This window comes from Leucoraja erinacea, chromosome 31 (assembly GCF_028641065.1).
Source record: "Leucoraja erinacea ecotype New England chromosome 31, Leri_hhj_1, whole genome shotgun sequence".
In the NCBI taxonomy this organism is placed as follows: domain Eukaryota; kingdom Metazoa; phylum Chordata; class Chondrichthyes; order Rajiformes; family Rajidae; genus Leucoraja; species Leucoraja erinaceus.
Genome location: NC_073407.1, coordinates 7,316,022 through 7,338,112, shown reverse-complemented (window position 1 = coordinate 7,338,112; position 22,091 = coordinate 7,316,022). Strand labels below are relative to the sequence as shown.

The 22,091-nt window shown below is 40.3% G+C and overlaps 2 protein-coding genes across 2 annotated transcripts in view; both read right to left on the bottom strand.

Annotated features, from left to right (window-relative positions):
• Nucleotides 1–22,091, bottom strand: part of LOC129711863 (60S ribosomal protein L35) — a 204,872-nt gene that overhangs the window by 119,150 nt on the left and 63,631 nt on the right. The window lies entirely within an intron of this gene.
• Nucleotides 1–22,091, bottom strand: part of scai (suppressor of cancer cell invasion) — a 91,274-nt gene that overhangs the window by 22,398 nt on the left and 46,785 nt on the right. The window contains exons 3-9 of the mRNA XM_055659835.1: nt 11,494–11,589; nt 10,533–10,619; nt 8,144–8,242; nt 7,628–7,724; nt 6,473–6,571; nt 2,285–2,437; nt 464–565 (exon numbers count right to left, since the gene is read on the bottom strand). Coding sequence (XP_055515810.1) covers nt 464–565; nt 2,285–2,437; nt 6,473–6,571; nt 7,628–7,724; nt 8,144–8,242; nt 10,533–10,619; nt 11,494–11,589 — 733 coding nt within the window. The remainder of the gene's footprint in view (nt 1–463; nt 566–2,284; nt 2,438–6,472; nt 6,572–7,627; nt 7,725–8,143; nt 8,243–10,532; nt 10,620–11,493; nt 11,590–22,091) is intronic.

Sequence of the window (22,091 nt, the reverse complement as noted above, 5' to 3'; positions counted from 1 at the left end):
CCACTCAAAGAGACAATCTTTGTTAATTTTTTGCCAGCTGGAGACTTTTTGAGCTCTTTTGACTCTACGTGGGCACACGGTTGTGATTCACAGTGAACTAGAGATATTCCTCGTCAGTAGTTTTCTGTTTTAGAATCTCGTCAATTGATTTGTTTTTTCCTGGCCAAGGTAACTCAGCTCCGATCTTAAATAACATCGGGTGTTGGGTTTCGAGGGATTGAGCCAAATGCAGGTAAATGGGACTAGCTTGAATAGACATCTTGCTTGACATGGGTGAGTTGGGCTGAAGGTTTCGTTTCCATGCTGTATGACTCCATTACTTATTGACTATATCCTTGAGGCAAATTAGAACATGTTTTAAATATTCCATGCAAAATCATGTTCTATTGGATGCTTTTGCCTGCAGAAAATAATTTATAATATTAAGATAGAATCATCCAAAAGATTAACAGTCATCTCTCACCTGTGATCCAGTCTTGCCCAATTGTGAAGTCAAATTAATAGGTTCTCGTTCCAGGGCCTGCAGCATTCTGAACATGTCAATAGTTAATTCACTGAACTTAACCTAAAAGTTAAAAAGAAATAAAGCAAATCATAAAAATTCACAGAAACGGACACTTCTACTTTAGAACACAGATGTCTACCAACACAGAAGGTCACTCAGGATTGTAAGGGCCTAGAAGCAGTGAATATCACATAACCCTGCCCAGTTTCATCAATAAGAAAAAGAAGAGTTAAAACCCAAATTCCACTCTGCATTCATAAACAACAAAAAAAATGTATCAATTCAAAATCAATGCTACAAAAAAATATTTCAGTGCATAAAAGAGGGCATTGAGAGAGCCATGCACCGGGGACCTGGGCCAGTTTATGTGCAAGATGTGACATGCAATGCCTCATGAGCTTCTGTGCATAGCAAGTGCAAGCATCTCAGTCTCAAAGTGAATGAAGAGAAGAGCACAGTGTAGGCTACAAGGAAGCAATATACTCTCAACAGTAGTTTTCCCACTGTTGACCAGGAATAGAGGTGGTCGAGACCTCAGAATCATTTGATATTCACCCCAGCAGGTGCATTTGTGCTTCACAATATCACCGCTGTGATAATTCCGCGCTACCCAACAGCCAACATTGTTGCTATCAGCTGTTGCATCATTCACAATACACCTTCCCAAAATCCAGAATTGGTGATTACTTTTAGCAATCTCGATTTCAAGTTAAGTTCTGTTGTGTAGAAGATACAAACAACCTGTTAAACTGCAGAACACATATCTTAGTGCTTCATGTTTAATAAAGCTCAATATAGATCAATGTGTTATAGAAATCAAGAAAAAGTGTAGATGCCTAGAAATCTGAAATATAAACAGAAATCACTCAGCAGATCACTCAGCAACTGTGGCAAGAGAGAGTGTTAACATTTTGGGATAAAGACCCTTTGTCTATTCTGAAAAAAGGTCTTTGATCTGAAACGCATCTAGTTTGTACACAAGCTCTTGAAAAATCTTATTTTCTTTGTGGACTACTCCGAAATGGGTTTCTAATTTACTTCCATTTACTAATTTCTTCACTCAGTTGGAAAGTGTGATAGTGTGAACCATTACCATTTCCCGAATTGAACAGAGAGCTGCATCACACGCTTGCTCTGCAGGATAACATAAACAGAGGGAATTGCACTCTTGGCATTGGTTTATTATTGTCACGTGTACAGATATACACTGAAAAATCTGTATTGCATGCTATCCAATCAAATCAAATTGTACATGAGTACATCAGGTAGTGCGAAAGAGAAAAATAGTGTTACAGCTACACAGAAAGTGCAAAGTAAAACAAAATGTGCAAGGGCAACAACTTGATAGACTGGAAGATTGGAAATTCATCTATTAACATAAGCCACACAATGCTCCATACACTATTGAACGTGTGACAATAGAAACGGGCGGCACAGTGTCGCAGTGGTAGAGATGCTGCCTTTCAGCGTTTGCAGCGCCGGAGAACCAGGTTCGATCCTGACTATGGGTGATGGCTGTGCGGAGTTTGTACGTTCTCCCCGTGATCTGCGTGAGTTTTCTCCAAGACCTTTGGTTTCCTCCCACACTTCAAAGGCGTACAGGTTTGTAGGTAAATTGGCTTGGTAAATGTAAAAATTGTCCCTAGTGTGTGTAGGATAGTGTTAATATGCGGGGATCACTGGTCGGCGCGGGCCCGGTGGGCTGAAGAGCCTGTTTCCCCACTGTGTCTCTTAACTAAACAGAAGGCAGCATAAAGTAGAAATATAGAGAAGGCATACCTGACTACTGCAGTTTCCAATAATTAGTGCATCTGCCAATGCCAATTGGCCAGCTACCATCCCTTGTTCCAGAGGTGGGACAACTCCTTCTGCCAGGCGATTGGAGGTTACCACAATGCTGTTGTCATCGTTTAATATAATTGCAGGATCTGCCTACAAAACAAGAATTTAAAACTGGTTAGTGTTGTGCATAGCCTAAATCAAATAGGCAAACTATGTGTGTATTCTATTAGATGAGAGTTGGTAACACGATTCTCCAAAGAAAATAATTCAAGTTATCCATCAACGTGTCATAATCAGTGAAAAAAAAGACTAAATATCCAACTGCTGGAGAATATAAGAACTTAACATCAGTTAAAATATAAACTAAATGTAATCATCAATGTAAGTCAGAATTATAATCAGAGTCATAGAGCACAGAAACAGACCTTACAGCCCAACATGCCCACACCTGTCCACTTTTGGTCCATATCCCTCTCAACATTTCCTATCCACGTAACTGTACAAATGTTTTTTTTAAATATTGTTATAGTACCTGCCTCAACTCCCTCCTCTAGCAGATTGTTCCATATGCACACCACCCTGTGTGGGAAAAAGTTGCTTCTCACATTCCTATTAAATCTTTCCACTCTCACGTTAAACCTATGTCTTCTGGTTCTTGATTCCCTTACTCTGGGTAAAAGACTGTATTTACCCAATTTATTTTATCTACCTCTATAAGATCACCCCTCATCCTCCTACACTCCTAGTCTGCTCTACCTCTCCTTATAGCTCAGGCCCTCAAGTCTTCGCAAAATCCTTGTAAATCATGGCAAGTTATCAATGCCATCAAAGCATCAATGCCAATTACAATTGACAGTTAGAAATTCCTCAGGGGAAGACCCGTAACAGCATTGATGTGTAGGGTGATCTTGGAATCCAACTTCATAGCTCATTGAAGGTGGCAGCACAAATAGATAGGGTGGTAAAGAAGGCATGCTTGCCTTAATTGCCAAGGGCATTGAATATATGAGTCAGGAAGTCGTGATGCAGCTCTATAGGACTTTGGTTTGGCCAAATTTGGGGTATTATGTACAGTTCTGGTCGCCGTATTACAGGAGAGATGTGGAAGCTTTGGAGAAGGTACAGAGGAGGTTTACCTGAATACTACAATTTTGTGTCTATCTTTGGTATAAACCAGCCCCTGCAATTCATTTTTTATTCCTTGCCAAGGGGTCAGTTGGCAAATGCACCATTAAATGTGTAATTAAATCATTCTGAACAAGCAACCCCTGGCTTGCGCTGTCTGAACTGACTGTATCTACCAATAGTTGAGAAAGCATAAATATCACTGAGTATGTGACAGTGATGCTGAGAAGTGTATGGGGGGGGGGGGGGGGGGGGGGGGGGGGGTGCTCACAGGGCGAGGAAGCAGAGAAGTTAGGGAGAAAATAGCAAAAGCTTACAACCTTTTACATTTGCAAGATCTTGCCATTCTGAGAAAAAACATTATGTTTTCTCCACATATATTGCCTGGCCTGCTGACTATTTTCAGTACATTTTGTTTATGTTTCTGGCATTAAACGTTACTAAAAAAAAAAATTCAGTTGAATGACGAATAGATTAAGATCAGTTTGACAGACACCCAAACATCCTCAGCAGTAGTTAGTATTACAGTTATGAATTTTGCTGAAGGCAATTTTCCTCATAATGACAGCACCTTCAGAACCTTCAACATTTCAGATTGAATTGGGAGGCTGTGGCTTGTTACTGTTCACTCATGTGCAAACATAATGCACACTGGAACTGAAGGGTGAAATGGCAGGGAACAAATTTCAACATCCACATTCCCAATGTTGGGTCTGCTGGAACAGAGGACATCAAGTGAAAATACAGACACTTCACCATTGGGAAGGAATCATGGAAACATCCACTCTTGTAAATATTACATGACTGGAGTGGACAAATGTTGCATGGGTTTTATTTAAAAATTGAAACCTTAATCAACCATATTATTAAACTATCGAAGGTAGACAAAAATGCTGGAGAAACTCAGCGGGTGAGGCAGCATCTATGGAGCGAAGAAAATAGGCAACGTTTCGGGTCGAGACCCTTCTTCAGACTGATGTGGGGGTGGGGGGGGGCGGGAGGATGAAAGGAAGAGGCGGAGACAGTGGGCTGTGGGAGAACTGGGAAGGGGAGGGGAAAGAGGGAGAAAGCAGGGACTACCTGATATTGGATAAGTCAATGTTCATACCGCTGGGGTGTAAACTACCCAAGCGAAATATGAGGTGCTGCTCCTCCAATTATTAAACTATCGGTTCACTTTCACAGGTGTTTTATTTTTTTCACTTGCACAGATTTTCTGACCAAACCCCATGCTGCAATTTCCCACCATTTTTGCGCATTATGAAAACGGTTATGCCATTAGATTACTAAGGGGAAAAAACAGATGGGAAATGTAATATGCTGTGGCCCTACCTAAATAGTGGGAGAACAAGACCAGGAGTGAGGAAGAGGACAAGAGTGTGAGACTCTTAGAAAGACTGATGGCAAAGGAGAAGTTTAAGATTCTGCAGGAGCGTATGTCCCCAGGGCTAATGGGATCTGTCCAAGGTTATTGAAGGAGGCAAGATTTGACATTGCTTGGATCTTGACAATGTTCTTTGTATCTTATTTAGTTTAGAGATGCAGCATGGAAACAGGCCCATTGGCCCACCAAGTCTTTGTGAGCCATTGATCACCGGTTCTCCCAAGTTGTATGTTATCCCTGTCACGCATCCATTCCTTACACACGAGGGGCAATTTTACAGACAAATCAACCGCACCAGAGGTCAGGATCAAATAAGGTTCTCTGGCACCGTGAGGCAGCAGCTCAACCAGCTGCACCACCATGCTAGGAGAGTTCCCAGAGCACTGAAGAATAGCCAATGTTGAACCTCTGTGATAATGGAGACAAACTGGGAAATTAAAGACCTTCCATCCACTGAAGGGAAATTACTAGAGGAGAATCCAAAGGAGATTCTTCAGCTTAGGATCTTTGTTCTTTTGTTCTTTTGTTGAATATAAAAGATGGGAAGCCACGTTACAGCCATATAAAACGTAGGTTTTGTTTTACACATTTTAAGTATTGTATGCAGATCTGAGCGCCACACTGAGAGAATGGCATATAGCAGGAACCAAGCAAACTAAAAATAACAGACCACAGATTTATCAAATCCAGTGGTAATTCTAATATTCACAAAAAAACTGTTTTTCTGCTCTTCTCCCGTTTCAAATGTGACATATAAGGTTCCTTAATAAAAGAAAATCTACCAGCTGGATAAACATATTTTGCACATTGCCAAATGTCAGTAAACGCCACACACAAGCTTGCAGACAACGTTAACAAGTTACACGAGCAGATAACACTAAACAAGGAAGAGCCAAATGCGCCACTGATTAAGAAAGCTGATACTTCCACTACATCCAAAATATTTCATGCAGAATGTTCAAAATTACCGTAAAATGATTGTGATTTCATTGCATGCTTTGTGGTATGTTTGAAAAACAAAACTGAAGTAAAAGCTGTCCCTGTGCCTGTCTGAATCTTGTACCTTTGCACTTGTGAATGTATTACAAGACATCATACATTACAGCAAAAAGATGAAGTTCTAATTAAAGGTATTTTTAGTACATTAAATTTTTACCTTCATAATCCCTCAAGTGAATTTAGAATGAACATACAGAATAAATCTTTTGATAAATCGTTTTAACAAAGATGGGAAATTGATATATTGACTTAATGAGGAAAAAAATACTTTTATTTTACACACACCATTTGGTCTGTACTATCATTACTTAATTAACACCCTTCCTTCATTAAACATGACAGAACATGGAACGATAATAATTGATCACCATCCAAATGCTTTCCTATTATTGGAGCAGTTTCGTTAAAAAAATACTTCCGCCACTTCAGTTTGGCAATCATTCAAAGATGAGCTGATAAAATTCTGGCCTGTTTCAATGGAGCATTTGTCAAGATTCCAATGCTCTACCACCGCCATAACCTATTAGCAGCATTATTATTTTTACCACTGCAGCATGATCCGCAATAATTAAAACAAAGCACAGTAACACAGATCAGTACATGATAATACTCAAGTCATATTAAACAATGAAATGATGTAAAGACGCAAAGTCTTATTTCATACCAGTAATGATTACCTCAACAAATGCAGCCACCTCTTGCAGTACAAGATTCCACTCCAGCTGGTCTTCAGTGTTGAAGCGATGTGTATAATCTTCAATTTCATCTGACAATTCCTGTTAAAATTAGAAACCACTTTAGTGTAGACTATAGTGCCATAATAACGAGATTACCATTATCAAAGTGATATGGGTAAACTTAAACTAGCGCAATGGGAAATAGCAGAAACAATTGTAAACAGATCACTGCGCTGCCACTTTTCCTGGCAAACAGTATCAGATAGTAATTGCACTCAGGAATGAAATGATAATTGCAGTGGTGTAATGAAATGCTGTTCTGCTTGGATTTGTTTTGTATTCAAAATACTGGCAATGGTGGAACATTATCAATTCAACTGTGAACAATCGCAAATTTATATCGAGACAGGCTTTAGGTGTTAAGATTGCTTAGATAAAACAAATGCTAAGGCATTTAGAGAAGAAACTATGAGCTTAATTTTTTTTGTCAATATGGAGAAACACATAGATCACAGATAAAGTGTGCTGGGGTAACTCTTGGACAGATTAATCAAATCAAACTGGTGGTTTCTAAATCATTCAGGACGGTCCAGCATCATAAAGGGATTATCGATTGACTGATTGATGGAAAGATATAACATGGAAACAGGCCCTTTGGTCCCCTGAGTCCACACCGATCATCTGTTCACACTAGTTCTACGTTTGCCTACTTTCGCATCCACTCCCTGCATAAGGCAATATACAGAGACCAATTAAGTTACAAACCTGCACATCTTTGGGATGTGGGAGGAAACAGGAGCATCCGGAGAAAACCCACAGTCACAGGGAGAACGGTCAAACTCCACACAGTTCAAGATCAAACTGACAAAGGTTTAAGGAGGGTATGGATGAAGTATAGACAGGGAAAGAAATAAGTAGTTCATGAGGATAGGATGTTTGAAGTTCATGGTCAAGAGATGTCCCAAGATTTTGTAGGATTTGGTTGAGTCTCGGCAAGAAGCCATGGGGGAGAGGGTTGGCAGAATATTGGGAGTAGCGATATTGGAAAACAGATAAAGGAACAGATATAAATGAAGAGACCAAAAACAAAAAGTTCAAAACAATTGTTTTCACACAAAAAAAGAGCACGATGTACAATTCACAAAAATTCCATACCTTAACAAGATCTCTGACAAGGTCCATTTTGTTAAGCAGCAGACAAACTACTATGTATCGAGCATAATATCGTAGCTTTTTAACTACAAGCTCAGGCCTATAAAAGAGCAGTGCAAATTGAAAACTCAAAAGCAAGAAACATTGCTTGATGCATTCATTCAAGAAACAAATGGAAAATGTTTATATGGATAAAATGAACGAGCTATAAGTGAATGAATGAATTATCTGTAAGTTATTTAGACTACAATTCTGATTTACTACTTTATTTCAAGAATATATTTTATTAAAATTCTAAAAATTACAATCCATGAAGACAAGTCCTAGATAACAATTCACAGGGAAAAAAAACTGGTAAATAACAAAGTACATTATAAAGTTACACCTGTATTTTGCATTTGTGGTTTAAATACACCAAATTTAATTGTGTGATAAACCACAGCTATCTAGATCTAAGCCGCCTTCTTTGCTGCAAGGAAAGCGGAGAGATCTGAAAAACTTGCAGGTATGAGATCTTACCTATCTTCCTTGGTGACCTGGGAATAATAGGCTCTTTGCCTTATTGCAGAGTAGAAGGAAAATGCTTCATTAAGATAACTGGTCTCAGACGTACGCAAGCTAGGTGATAGGGTAAGCAGGGAAACAAAACAAAGACCAGATCATATTGAAAACAGAAAAGATCAAGTTGTGCCAGAACATAACGGTTACGAGAAACAACATCAATAAAAATGCTGGTTCCCATTAAACACGTGACAAACTAAGGCTTTTCAAATTTGGGCGGCAAGGGTGGTGCAGCGATAGATTTGCTATCTTACAGCATTTACAGTGCTAGAGACCCATGGTTCAATCCCGATTACAGGTGCTGTCTGCACTGAGTTTGTACATTCTCCCTGTGACCGCGTGGGTTTTCACCGTGATCTTCGGTTTCCTCCCACACTCGAAAGGCATACAGGCTTCCTATAAATTCCTATAAATGTAAATAGTCCCCAGTGCATGTGTAAGATTATGTTAGTGTATGGGATTAGTTGTTGCGGACTTGGTGGGCCGAAGGGTCTGTTTCCCCACTGCATTTCTAAACTAAACAAAAATCTTCACCATTCACTTCCAGGGAGGGTAGGGCAAGGAATCTCGTTCTCTCCAAGATCTTTCTCCTGCCCACCACATCCCCCATAGTTTCTGTTAAGGAACCTGCAATAGGCCTCCCAGAAAACAATAAAAAGTTTGGGCAAAGTCGATGTAGATTTGTGAGCAGGAAATCATGTCTATGTATTTTTTTAAAGTTTCAGGAGACAAGAAAAATAAACAAGACAATGTGATGCAGTTGGATTTTCAGAACGGTTATTACACAACATTAGAGAGCATGGTATAAGAGGGCAGCACCGTTGTGCAGCGGCAGAGTTACTGCCGAACAGCGCCAGAGATACGAGTTCCATATGTCTGTCTGTATGAAGTTTACACAATCTCCGTGACTGGGTGGGTTTTCTCCAAGTATTCCGGCTTCCTCTCACACTTCAGACACTTATAGGTTTATAGGTCAATTGGTTTCAGTAAAATTGTAAATTGTTCGTAGTGGGTCGGATAGTGCTACTGTATGGGGTGATTGCTGGTTGGCGCGCACTCGATGGGCCGAAACGCCGGTTTCTGCATTGTATCTCTAAAGTCTAAAAAATAAGGGTAGGAATAATCAAGGTAATTTTGGGCTGAGACTGGTAGGCTGCCACAGGGTTCAGTATTATTCCCTGGTTGTTCATAATCAAACCAATCATTTGGATGGGGATTAAGTGTGACATATGATGATACCAAACTGAATGGTGAGAGACTTTGGTGGAATACATGGATAAGGATGTGGCAGATAGAATATAATGTTAAAATGTAGGTCACTTTGGGGGTAAAAAAATAGAAATGGCTTTCAGAAACTTGAGTGTCCTTATAAATAAATTATAGCTTACATGCAGCAGAAACAAGCCTGGATAGTTAGCCTTGTTGCAGGAGAATTTAAGTATGAGTTGGGATGTATTTCCCCAATTATATAGGTCATTGTGAGACGGCATTAAGAATACTGTGCACTGGAGTCCCAGCCAAAGGAAGGATTATCTTGTAATTGAGGGAACACCTCAACAGTTCAACAGATTGATTTTAGGGATGGCAATTTTGATGTACATGGGGAAATTAAACAGAATTTAGAAGAGCTCTTGACTTTTGTAAAATGAAGAGATCACATCGGTATTCACATAATTATTACAGTGCTTGACAGGACAGGTGCAGAGTTGATTATTCACTAGCAGGGTAACTAGAAAGATGAGTAACAGCCTCAAAATAAGAGTTTGGCCATTAAGGATATGCAAGAAAATATACATGGAAAATAGATTGGTACGGACGTGGTGGGTCAAAGGCCTGTTTCTATGCTGTATGATTATAACAGAGCCAGAGACAAGAAGAAATGTGTTCACTCAGAGAATAGTGAATCTTCGGAAACAAGAGGGCTCTGGAAGCTCAGACGCTGCTTATATTTAAGACTGAGAACAATATAATTTTAGATATTAAGAGAAGCAAGGGATATGGTATTACTGGAGGAAAGTAGTATCAAGGCAAAAAGTCAGTCAATGACAGAGAAGGCACATGGGCCAAATGACCAACTCCTGCTTCTATTTCCTGTCTAATGTTCTATCGTTCTTTATTACTTCAACATGTTTGTTTAACATTTCTTATAGACAGGGGGGAGAAATAAAAGTGTTATCGTCTGGGGTTCCCCATCTTGGCCTCTGTTTGAAGAAAGGTTCCGACCCAAAATGCCGTCCATCCATTTCCCTCCACAAATTCTGTCTAACCTGCTGAGTTGGCACTAGCAGTTTGTTTATTTTCATATTACTTAATTAGCCTTTGAACATTACAAAAAAATCAAACTTACTAATAATGATAATACAGCTGTCCTATTTTTGAAGCAATTTCTCCAATTTGCCATCGCTTCAGGCCATATCTATTATCCAGGATTTGCCTAGGATGAAGGGGAGACAAATAACATTATCCCATGCTTATTTTTGCAAATATGCTTATCATACATTTTATAAGCTGAACGTTCAAATTTAACTCCAGAGATACTTTAGTAGTTTTATGTTTCATTGATACATATACATTTAATGTATATTTGCTTAACAGAACTGATGTACAGAGGGATCGTGGGGTTTAAGTCCACATCTCCCTGGAAGGGGCAGAACTGGTAGATTGGGTGATAAAGGAGACGTATAGTATGCTTACCATCATTGGTCAAGGCATCGAGTTTAAAAGTCAGGAAGTCATATCGCAGCTTTATAAAGCTTTGATTAGGCCACATTTGGAGTACTGTGTGCAGTTTGATTGTCTCATGCCAGGAAGGATGTGGAGGCTTCAGAGACTATGCAGAAGAGTTTTACCAGAATACTGCTTGGATTAGCAACAAGGAGAGATTGGAGAAACATCAATTGCTTTCTCTAGTGTGTCGGAGGTAGAGGGGAGACCTGATAGAAGTATATAGGCACAGAGAGATGGTCAGCCGGATTCCATGTGGTATTCAAAACTGAACACTGAGGAAAGTGTAAGGTGTATAATGACAGTTAAGGAACACCATAGGTCGATTTTTATGCCGATGTCTGTGCTCAAACTGAGGTATTGATTAAGTGCTGAAACGTAAGCTCCAGAGGCTGTGGTGAGGACGCTAAGCAGAGGGTAAAGGTCAGATAAGGCCAGGTCTGTCACCAAGCAAAGTTTCCTGTGCTCAAGTTATTCTGTGTAATCAAACTTAGAATAAATGGATTATAATTTCTTAATTCTATGACTCAACCATTTGTTGAAAACAAAATACTGAAGATTGCGCAAGGCAATATTTCTCTCACCTGTGCTGCTGTTGGAACTTCCAAAGCTTGGTGTAAACATCAAAAGTCCGCCCAAAATAAGACTGCCACTGTTTTTGTCCATATTGAGGTAAATCCCTGTTATAAGAGAATAATCTAAATTTGGTGGGTAACATTTCAAGTCAGCAGACAACGACAAGTGATTAGGTAAGGCAGAAAACAGATTTAAAACAAAAACCATGCACTATATTACTGGCACCAACTCTGGCAATCACCCCTCAGACCTTACAGCTCCCCAACCCTATACTGGCTGTTTCCATTGCCTTCCCAAAATCCAGAAGCAGGACTGCCTTGGCAGACCCACTCCTTCCCGCTCCTTCTGCCGGCTCCTGCCCCATTGAACTCATCTCCAATCACTGCTCACTGTGTTATTAAGTCTGTAATGAAATTAACATTGCAAATAAAAGAGTCATATAACATGAAGCAAGACTGTTGGCTCCATCATGTCCATGTCACTCATTAAGTACTTGCCATACTGATCACATTTCAGCCCTCTGGTCATATCCTTCTATAGCTTCAGTGCTTACCTGAACACTTAAATGTTGTGAATGCACTTGCTTCAACCACCCTCACATGCGGCCTGTTCCAGATTTCAACCATCCTTGGTGAAAATATATTCTTTGCCTACTTCAAATTGATGCTCTTTGGTTATAGACGCTTCTGCCAAAGGCAAATGCTTCTCACCATCCATCCTGTCTAACACTTTCAATTTTGTACACCATAATCACCACCACCACCATAATCGTCACCCCCCCAGTCGTCTCCACTACAAAGAATTATCCAGCCTCACTGCATGGAGGACTCATTTCATCTTGGTGAATCTCCCCTACAATCCCAATGCAAATTACATGCAAGCCTTCTCCACAAAAAAACGATACTGACTGTGTAAGGTTCATTATATTTATACATTATCTCAGGGTTAATCAATACACAGACAAATTCATGACGATCAAGAAGATTACCAAATCATGATATTGGGAAGAAATTTTGATATTTAAATAGATTTTTTTTCTCGGTCATTCGACAGTGAACTTGCTTTCTATTAACCTGCATTTTAGGTGTGTTATTCATCTGACCATTCTAATAGTCACTTTCTGATCTCAAATACAATCAATTGCTTTCCATTAGACTAGTACAGTTACTTAATAGTTCATTTGTCCATTCGTCCGTCCCCCTCCCCCCCACTCCCACTTCCAACTCAAACTTGAGAAAAAAAAACTAGAGAATTGTTAGATATGGCTATGAAACTGACCGGTTCAGAACAAAAAACCTTCAGACTAAACTATGACAGCTATTTGCTGGAGATTTCATTACTCGTGATTCAATGAACCCATTGGTAACTTTCCAGAAACCTAAACCAAATCTATGAATAGTGGATGGTTTCCCGATGGAAAGAGAACGCTTACAGAAATTCTGTGCAAAAATTAGGGTTTAAATTCCAATATGTTTGTGAACAACTGGAAATGTTTGCTGGAAACCATACTTGATATTCAAGGAGCACTGGGTTACCATGATTTGCCGAAGGCTCAATTATTATTCTTAATGTAGAAAATGTTAACGACTTGTCTATGCGGCTAATATAACTCTAGCATTATTCCCTCAGGATTTGGGAACTATGGCAATTGAAACTTAATGAATTTCAGTGAATAATGTAGCATACTAATGCAGAAATAAATGCTGGAATATCTTGGGTATATTGGACATTCTTATAAATGATCCAAAATGCATTTGAAACAGTGCAATGAATACCAAAAGGATGAGCCACAAGAGGGGGAATATTCTTTATTTTGAAATGAATATATAATGAGGCAGAGGTTGAAGATTTTGATACACAGAAGGAAAACATTTTACACCCCAGCGGTATGAACATTGACTTCTCCAATTTCAGTTAGTCCTTGCTTTCTCCCTCCTTCCCCTCCTCTACGACTGTAGTCCGGCCCACAACAACAACCGCATCGTCAAATTTGCTGACGACACTACTGTGGTCGGACTTATTTCAAAGGGAGACGAGGCAGCCTACAGAGAGGAAGTCCTGAAGTTGACAACCTGGTGCTCGACCCAAAACATCACCTATTCCTTCGCTCCATACATGCTGCCTCACCCGCTGATTTTCTCCAGCATTTTTGTCTACCTTCGATTTTCCAGAATCTGAAGTTCGTTCTTAAACAACTGGTGAGCCTACTAATCGCGAAGGGACTGGCAGGCCAAGAAAGACCTCCTCAGCTGATGACAGAAGAATTATTTCTACAATAAAGAAAAATCCCCAAACACCTGTCCGACAGATCAGAAACACTCTTCGGGAGTCAGGTGTGGATTTATCAATGACCACTGTCCGCCGAAGACTTCATGAACAGGAATACAGAGGCTACACTGCAAGATGCAAACCACTGGTTAGCCGCAAAAATAGGATGGCCAATTTACAGTTTGCCAAGAAGAACTTAAAAGAGCAACCACAGTTCTGGAAAATGGTCTTGTGGATAGATGAGACGGACATTAACTTATATCAGAGTGATGGCAAGAGCAAAGTATGGAGGAGAGAGGAACTGCCAAAGCATACCACTACATCTGTGAAACACGGTGGTGGGGGTGTTTTGGCCTAGGCATGTATGGCTGCTGAAGGAACTGGCTCCCTTTTCTTCATTGATGATACAATTGCTGATGGTAGTAGCATAGTGAATTCTGAAGTGTATAGACACATCCAATCTGCTCAAGTTCAAACAATTGACTCAAAACTCATTGGCCGGCGGTTCATTCTATAGCAAGACAATAATCCCAAGCATATTGCTAAAGCAACAAAGGAGTTTTTCAAAGCTAATAAATGGTCAATTCTTGAGTGGCCAAGTCAATCACCCGATCTGAACCCAATTGAGCATGCCTTTATATGCTGAAGAGAAAACTGAAGGGGAATAGCCCCCAAAACAAGCATAAGCTAAAGATGACTGCAGTACAGGCCTGGCAGAGCATCACCAGAGAAGACACCCAGCAACTGGTGATGTCCATGAATCGCAGACTTCAAGCAGTCATTGCATGCAAAGGATATGCAACAAAATATTATACATGACTACTTTGATTTACATGACATTGCTGTGTCCAAAACATTATGGTGCTCTGAAATGGGGAGGACTATGTATAAACACGGCAGTAATTTCTACAGGGTGAAACAAAAATGTATAAAAACGGCCTTTATTACAATCTGACAATTCCCACTTTAACCACATGCAATTTTTTTTCTGTTACAAATCTCAAATTGTGGAGTACAGGGGCAAATAAATAAATGATGGGTCTTTGTCCCAAACATTATGTAGGGCATTGTATATAGGCACAAGATCTCATAATCAACTGAATGATGGGTTTGTGCTATTTGTGCTATTCCCAAATGAAATAGAGGGGGGACAGCAAGTTCAGTGTGTAGGTGAATGCATTAGAGTCTGCAGATTATTCCTCAGTGTGACACAAGTGTGAGTAAAGGACAGGCAAATCTACAAGTTACAGCAAATAAACCTTTATTCATGAGTAAAACAATGAACAAAGAACATCAATGCTAATCCAGATGAGCAGAAACAAAACAAATTTTCATCAGCAAGCATAAAAATGTCACTGGGCCATCCATGCCACCCAAATAATTTTGTGGAGTGCTCGTGTCCTCCATTCCTTGCTGTTATTGTCGTTTCTTTGTGCAATCAGGTCATTGCCTCCAAAATTCTGCATTTGTTTTGCTTTTTCCAAAGAGACTACTGTAGAAGTATAAATACACAGAACAGTTACTTGCTTAACAACAAAGGGGTTTCAAATTATTTCTTGAAAAGTTAACATTTCATTTTACAGCTGGTTACAAGTCACTCACCATCTTGTGGTTGTTTACAAGAGAAATACTGGTCATTGCCATCCAAGGTGTCTGATTCATCATCACAGACTTCATGTTGTCTCTGCCATTAATGGCATAATGTTAATGGTGAGTTTTAAGAATGCAAGTAACAAGTTCCCAAACCCAACAAAAGTATAAAAATTGCACTACTGGTCTGAAGAGAACTCAATAATTTAACTACAAAAATAATTGTATTGTTTAATATTAAAAATATCAAATGAAATATTAACAGATAAATCACTAATAAATCTAGCAAATGAATGGTGGGCAAAATTTTCCTATCAATCATTTTGTGTGCAAATTATTCAGCATACTTATCAAACCAACAGTTTGCCTTATATACAACTAGTCTCAGCAATCTAAAACATCTCCTGTTTTAAAGCCAAACAAAAAAATTAACTGAAATTCAGCTAAATTACAAGTGGTATCTCACACCATGAAGCACCAAGATAGTGTTAAACAATCGGAGATGATGTCTGTCAGACCATATCTTAAACAAAGATTATACTCTTAGACATATGTTCAAGGTCCCATGATACTGATACATAAAATATAAATCCTAGGAGCAGACCATTCAAGCTTGTTCGGCCTTTCAATGAGATCATGACTAACCAATATTAAACAGTTTTGTTGTCTCATCTAGACATCCTAGATCCATTTAACAATATAAATGTATTTGGTCTGTGTTTAGCAAGGAGTTATACACAAAGTCCAATCAATGTTTTTAAATATCAATTAATCGGCCAAACATGATCTGGTCATTATCACACTGTTGGTATGAGTTTGCAGTGTTGAAGTCTTAACAAGCGGTTGAACTCCAAAGCGCAGCCTTAAGGGGCTGTCCCACTTGAGCTGCCCTCGACTGCCTGTAACTAAATAGCGACCCCACTCCACTGCACTACGAGTTAAAAAAAAACATGCCGACCAAATTTTACTCGCGGAAAATTTTCCGCGACCTAGCTGAGGCCACTAGTAATCGGGAACTTCCCTCGAGCCTGAAGGAGAGTTCCAGCGACCTCATAGAACCTCCTAGGACCACGTGTTGATCATGCTGCAAGTTTGAAGGTCGAAAACACTCTACTAAACTCACAGATTAGGTCGCCCCAGTGGGACAGCCCCTTTAAAACACATTGGAATTATCTACAAGTTATGAAAAACACAATATAAACACAAGACTTAATAACAGTGCATGTTTCCGTGCAGAGCCAAGAGAAAGATGAGCACAGGAGATTTGAAAAACAGTTGTTTACAGTCTGGGCTTGAAACCCCCGAGTGGTAGATAAAATGAAGTCAGGCACGAGCAGAGCTGCCAATTGGGAGTATTTCTGGAAGCATCAGTGCCCAAGCCAAGGTGTTGTGATCAAGTGTTAAAACTTGGGCTCAATAAGCTGTGGCGAGGATGCAGAGCAGAGTGTGAAGGTCAGATAAGTCGAGTCTTCTTAACTTTCCCCTTCCATCTTAGTGCAGTCGGGGTGGCAGTGGTTTACTCACCAGCAGGATGGGGGGAAATCAGGTAAACCATGGAGTGTCCCAGATGACGTTATCTGTGAAGTGCATCTAGCTGCAGCTCCCGACAGACCACATGAAGAAAATAAAGCTGGAGCTGCAAGCACTCGGGATCATCTAGGATGCTGAAAACATAATAGGAGTATGCAAGGTGCAGAAATGAAAGAGAAGGGGTGGGGTTTGGGCTTTTGATTAAGGAGAACATCACAACAGTAATCAGTTGAAATTATTGTGGCATCATTCGGTGAGCTTTATGGGTGGAATTGAGAAATAAGAATAGGATGATCACGCTCTCTTTTCGCTGAGTGGATAGCACGCAACAATAAACCTTGTTTGCACCAACATACAAGTGACAATAATAAACTAAACAATATTCCCTCAAAACAGTCAACAGGAGTTAGAGGAATAAATATGTAGGGAGAATGCACAAAGTTGGAAGAATAATAGGGTGTCATAATAGAAGATTTTTAATTTCCTAATATAGACAGGAACTGCCACAATGTTAAGAGCTTAGTTGGGACGAAACTTGTTAAATGTGTTCAAGAAAGTTTTGTCAGGCAATATATAGAGGGCCCTACTAGGGAAAGGGCAAAGCTCTTGGGTGAATTGGGCAGGGCAAGTGAGTGATTGAGGTGTCGGTGGAAGAACACTTTTGGATCAGTGACCATAGATGCATTAATTTTTAAATATTTATAGAAAAGGGCAGAACAAGTCCATAAGTTAAAGTTCTAAACTGGGGTAAAGTAAATTTTGCCAGTATTAATAAAAGCTTGAAACATCTGATTAGAGTAAGCTGTTTGCAGGTAAAGGGATATCCAGCAAGTGGGAGGCTTTTAGAAGTGAGATATGAGAGCTCAAAGTCTGCATCTACCTGCAAAAGTGAAGAGCAAATATAGCAAGTGTGCAGAAACCCTGGAGATATGGAGGCTATGATCAGAAGAGAGTGGATATGGGTCAGGAACAAGCAGCTAGGATCAAGTGTATTCCTGGAAGACTATAAGGGATAGACACAAAGTGCTTGAGTATAACACAGCAGGTCAGGCAGTATTTTGAATCCCCAGACTTTAGGGAATGCAGGAGTATACTCAAGGAGGGAATCAGGAGGGCCAAAAAAAAAAGGAACATGTGATAGCTTTGAGAGAGAAGATTACAGAGATTCTAAAAGAGATTTTCTTAGTATATTAAAGGGAAAATAGTAACTCGAGAGAGAATAAGGCCCTTCGAAGACCAAAGTTGGCTTCAATGCGTGGAACCACAAGAGATAGGCTAAGGTCCTCAATTGATATTTCTCCTCAGGATATACCATAGGGAAAGACATAAAAATAGTAATTGGGAAAGTTATTGGGGATAGTTAAACTTATAGTAGAGGAGGTACTGAACATTGATAAATCTCTGGGGTCTGGCCATCTATATCCAAGAACATCGGAAAGAAGCAAGAGAAGAAATTGTGGTAGCCCTGGCATATATACATATAAACATTATGGTGTCCTGAAACAGGGGGGCTATGTATAAACACAGCTGTAATTTCTACATGGTGAAACCAAAATGTATAAAAATGGCCATTAATAAAATCTGACAATGTGCGCTTTAACGACATGTGATTTTATCTATTACAAATCTCAAATTGTGGAGTACAGAGGCAAATAAATAAATGATGTATCTTTGTCCCAAACAGTTGGTGACAGCGCGACTCACTGTTGCAGCGGCCCCTACAGCCTGTCTGTCTTTTTTTATTTTTTGTCTAGTTAAATGCAGTTGTTTGTGTTTTTTAAATAGTTTTTTTAACTGTGTATATGCGGGGGGCGGGGGGAGGGAAGGGGGAACATTTTTAAACTCTCTTCCCTGTACGTGAGACCCAACCTTTTTCCTGTCGGGTCTCCGTTGTCGTTGGGGCCTAGCGCCGTGGAGCGGTCTCCAGCCTGAACGACCTGGAGGCTCCAGTCACGGAGCCTTTGGAGCTGCGGACTTACCATCGTGGGGCTGGCCGGTATCGGAGCGTGGGGAGCGGTGGTGACTCGCTGCTGCGGCTCGACCACGTAGCCCAGAGGTTCCAGCTGCAGCCGCAGGTCCTGTGGACTGACGGGACATCGGGAGCGCGTGGGTCCGGGTGGAGAGACCGCTTTCCGGAGCTCCCGCAATGCGACTTCTCTAGCCTGTGTCACGGGGTTGGAACGACCCGGAGCAGGGCCGTACATCGCCCGGCGCGGCTTCATGGCCGTGGGACATTCCAACGCCCGCCGGGGGCTCCAACTTTGTGACATTTAGACCGGGAGCGGAGCCGTACATCGCCCTGCGCGGCCTAAAATGGCCGTGGGACTTATCATCGCCCGCCTGGGGCTTGGACATCGGGAGAGAAATGGAAAACAGGGGAGAGAAAAGACTTTGCCTTCCATCACAGTGAACCCAATGTTTTTTGTAAATTGAATTGTGTGTATGTCTGTAGGATATTGTCTTTCTTTGTATGGCTGTGGAAACGGAGTTTTGTTTGAGCCTCACTGAGGTTCAAATGACATGTAATAAAATATTGATATTGATATTGATTATGGAAGGCATTGTATTTAAAAAAAACACCCACTGTACATTGTCCCGATTCACAAGAAAGGTGGTACAGTGCTGCCAATATACGTGTTAAAAAAAATCTGCTTCAGCACATTTGTTTACCAACCAAAAACATAAAATTTAAGATCCTACGTTTCCAGTTTATTTACAACACTTCACCCCTCTCCCCAGCTCCCCTCACCCAGTTTCCTTTCCCTTCCCTCCCCACTCCCTCTGTCTATCACCCGCACACTCCTCCCATTGGGTCCCTTCCTCATTGTTCTCACCCGTCCACCCTACCTCCCTTATTTGGTTCCATGCATCACCTGCTGTTCCTATCAGATTCCATCTGCAGCCCTTTGCTGCCACCACCTATCAGCTACCTGTCTCTGTCTGTATTTCCACCCTCCTCTCCCTGATTCCATCTCCCAATCAACCCTTCCTCACCTCCATCTGACCATCGTTTGCAAGCTCTTGCCACACCTCTTCTTCACTCTTAATACTGGCTATCGCCCCTTTTCAGTCCAGATGAAGGGTCCCGATCCAAGATGTCAACTGTCCAAAACCTCCCACGTATTTGAGCTCAACCTACTGAGTTCCTGCAGCAGATTGTTTTTTGCTGCAAACACTAATGTCCTTTGTTTTTCTATAAACTTGATTAAAACAGAAGATGGCATGTGAAATTTTGGTCAGAAACTGCTTAGTAATATTACACCACACAAGAAGAATCAATTATCTTTCTCTTCTCTGGAAAAACAAGCACCCAAACACTGATGCTGAAAACAAAAGCAACCGATCTAGCCTTTCAATTTTTAAGTTATTGGCGAGTTCAGTTTTTGTCAGTTACCGTGTATATCATGTGCGTATTATCACTGACTGAAAAGATGGGAAATTAATGGGCCGTGGAATGAAATTAAATCTTTTCTGATGATAGCTCATCAGCCAAATGACCTTGTATTTCACATCAGGCAAGGGCGTCTTTGTGATGAATTCATTGTATTACTCAGTCCTTTTCCAACCAGTTTCTTGTTTTCTGTTTTATCCAGTGTCCTTACGCTGGAGAAAGCATTGAAGGACCGTGCCATCAAACGGGGTCATTTCAAAAATAAGCTTTATGTTTGTTATGAGTGACAAGGCAATGGCTCAGAAATTTTCTTCCAGACCACATTGTATGTACCACGTAAAGGAATGTAATGAACACCCAATTGCTAAATTACATAGGGCACTTCACCTACAGCTCTCAGCAGGTTAAATTGAGTCCAGGTCATCCTTACACAGACACATTCAGATATGTGCAGAGGTGTCACATGGCTTTACATAATTTGCACTGAAGTCATTCAAGGATACATGATCTGCAACCTATGTGAGCCGCAAAGGGACCAGTCTAACCCCATCAGTTGTGGTGTTTGACAGCTGGATTTTCCTACTGCATTCTTATTCCACCACACCAACCCATTCTCCCCCATTTTATTCTTGGCATCCCGTGGCTCTGCCCAGTGGCCTCCATCTTGATCCTGCCCCAACTACACCCATCATCTAAACCCCTCAACTGAGACAATCGCAACACCACCTACTACTCCTTCCCCCACCCCAACAATTCAACCCTATCCTCAACTGAATTCCCAAAATAAACCTGAATCCTTCCCCACATTCACTCTGTCCACCAACCATCTGGGTAACTCGCCAATGTGGGGAGCAGAGAGACGCCCAGGCATAAAACTGGCAGAAATCACTTTCCAAATCAGTTTATGATCTTTTCAGATCAACATTATCTCACTGCTTTCCAGTTTTTGGTAGCATTCTGGAATAATCAAAACTACCACATATAAGTAAATTGCAGCTGCAAGCCACATTATTTATATCCAGCAGCAAATGACAAAGTTTAATTCTACAAATTAGCAAAATTCACAGGAATTTTGACTTCAGCAAATCATACTGAACTGCAGTCTATTATTCATGAGCCAGTAAATGGGTTAATGGTATTTGCCATTACAATTTGCAATGAAATACGTAATCAAGTTTCAATTTCAATATGATACGTAATTAATACATGTGACATCATTACGACTCAAGACCTGAAAGTGGTCAAGATTTAACATGGCAAGTTCAGTTTATCTCCTGCACAAGTACCTTAACTTCACACCATTTGACAAACCATGATGAAGAGCCCGAGGGTGAGCTCTCCAAAGACCAGATAGTTCAATCGAAGCAAAAATGTGTTCTTGTGTAATGCTCCCTCGTGTAAAGTGGATGCTTTTTGCCATATAAACCATGGTAAACATCATTAGTTTCAATCATAGGAAATTACGGACCATTGCTTTTTTTAAAAATATTACAAATCAATGATACAACAGGAATATCAGTCCAAAAAGCTTTAATGAGAAGTTTTTAAATAAACCAGGAAATTCACTTTAGAAATGTTATCAAGATTTTCGTTAAGCTCACGGTTTTAGAAATTAACTGAACCATTTAAATTCTACCAACTATATTTAATGAAAGCCAAGTAACTGGATTCTTCAGGAACTAATTACAGAATATTTGTGGTGTGCTTAAACATTGTACAACACATGAAGTGGCACTTCATCCCATAATGTCTGTGCTTGACACAATGCCAAATTAAACATCCCATTCCACAGTGCCCTCCATAATGTTTGGGACAAAGACCTTTTCC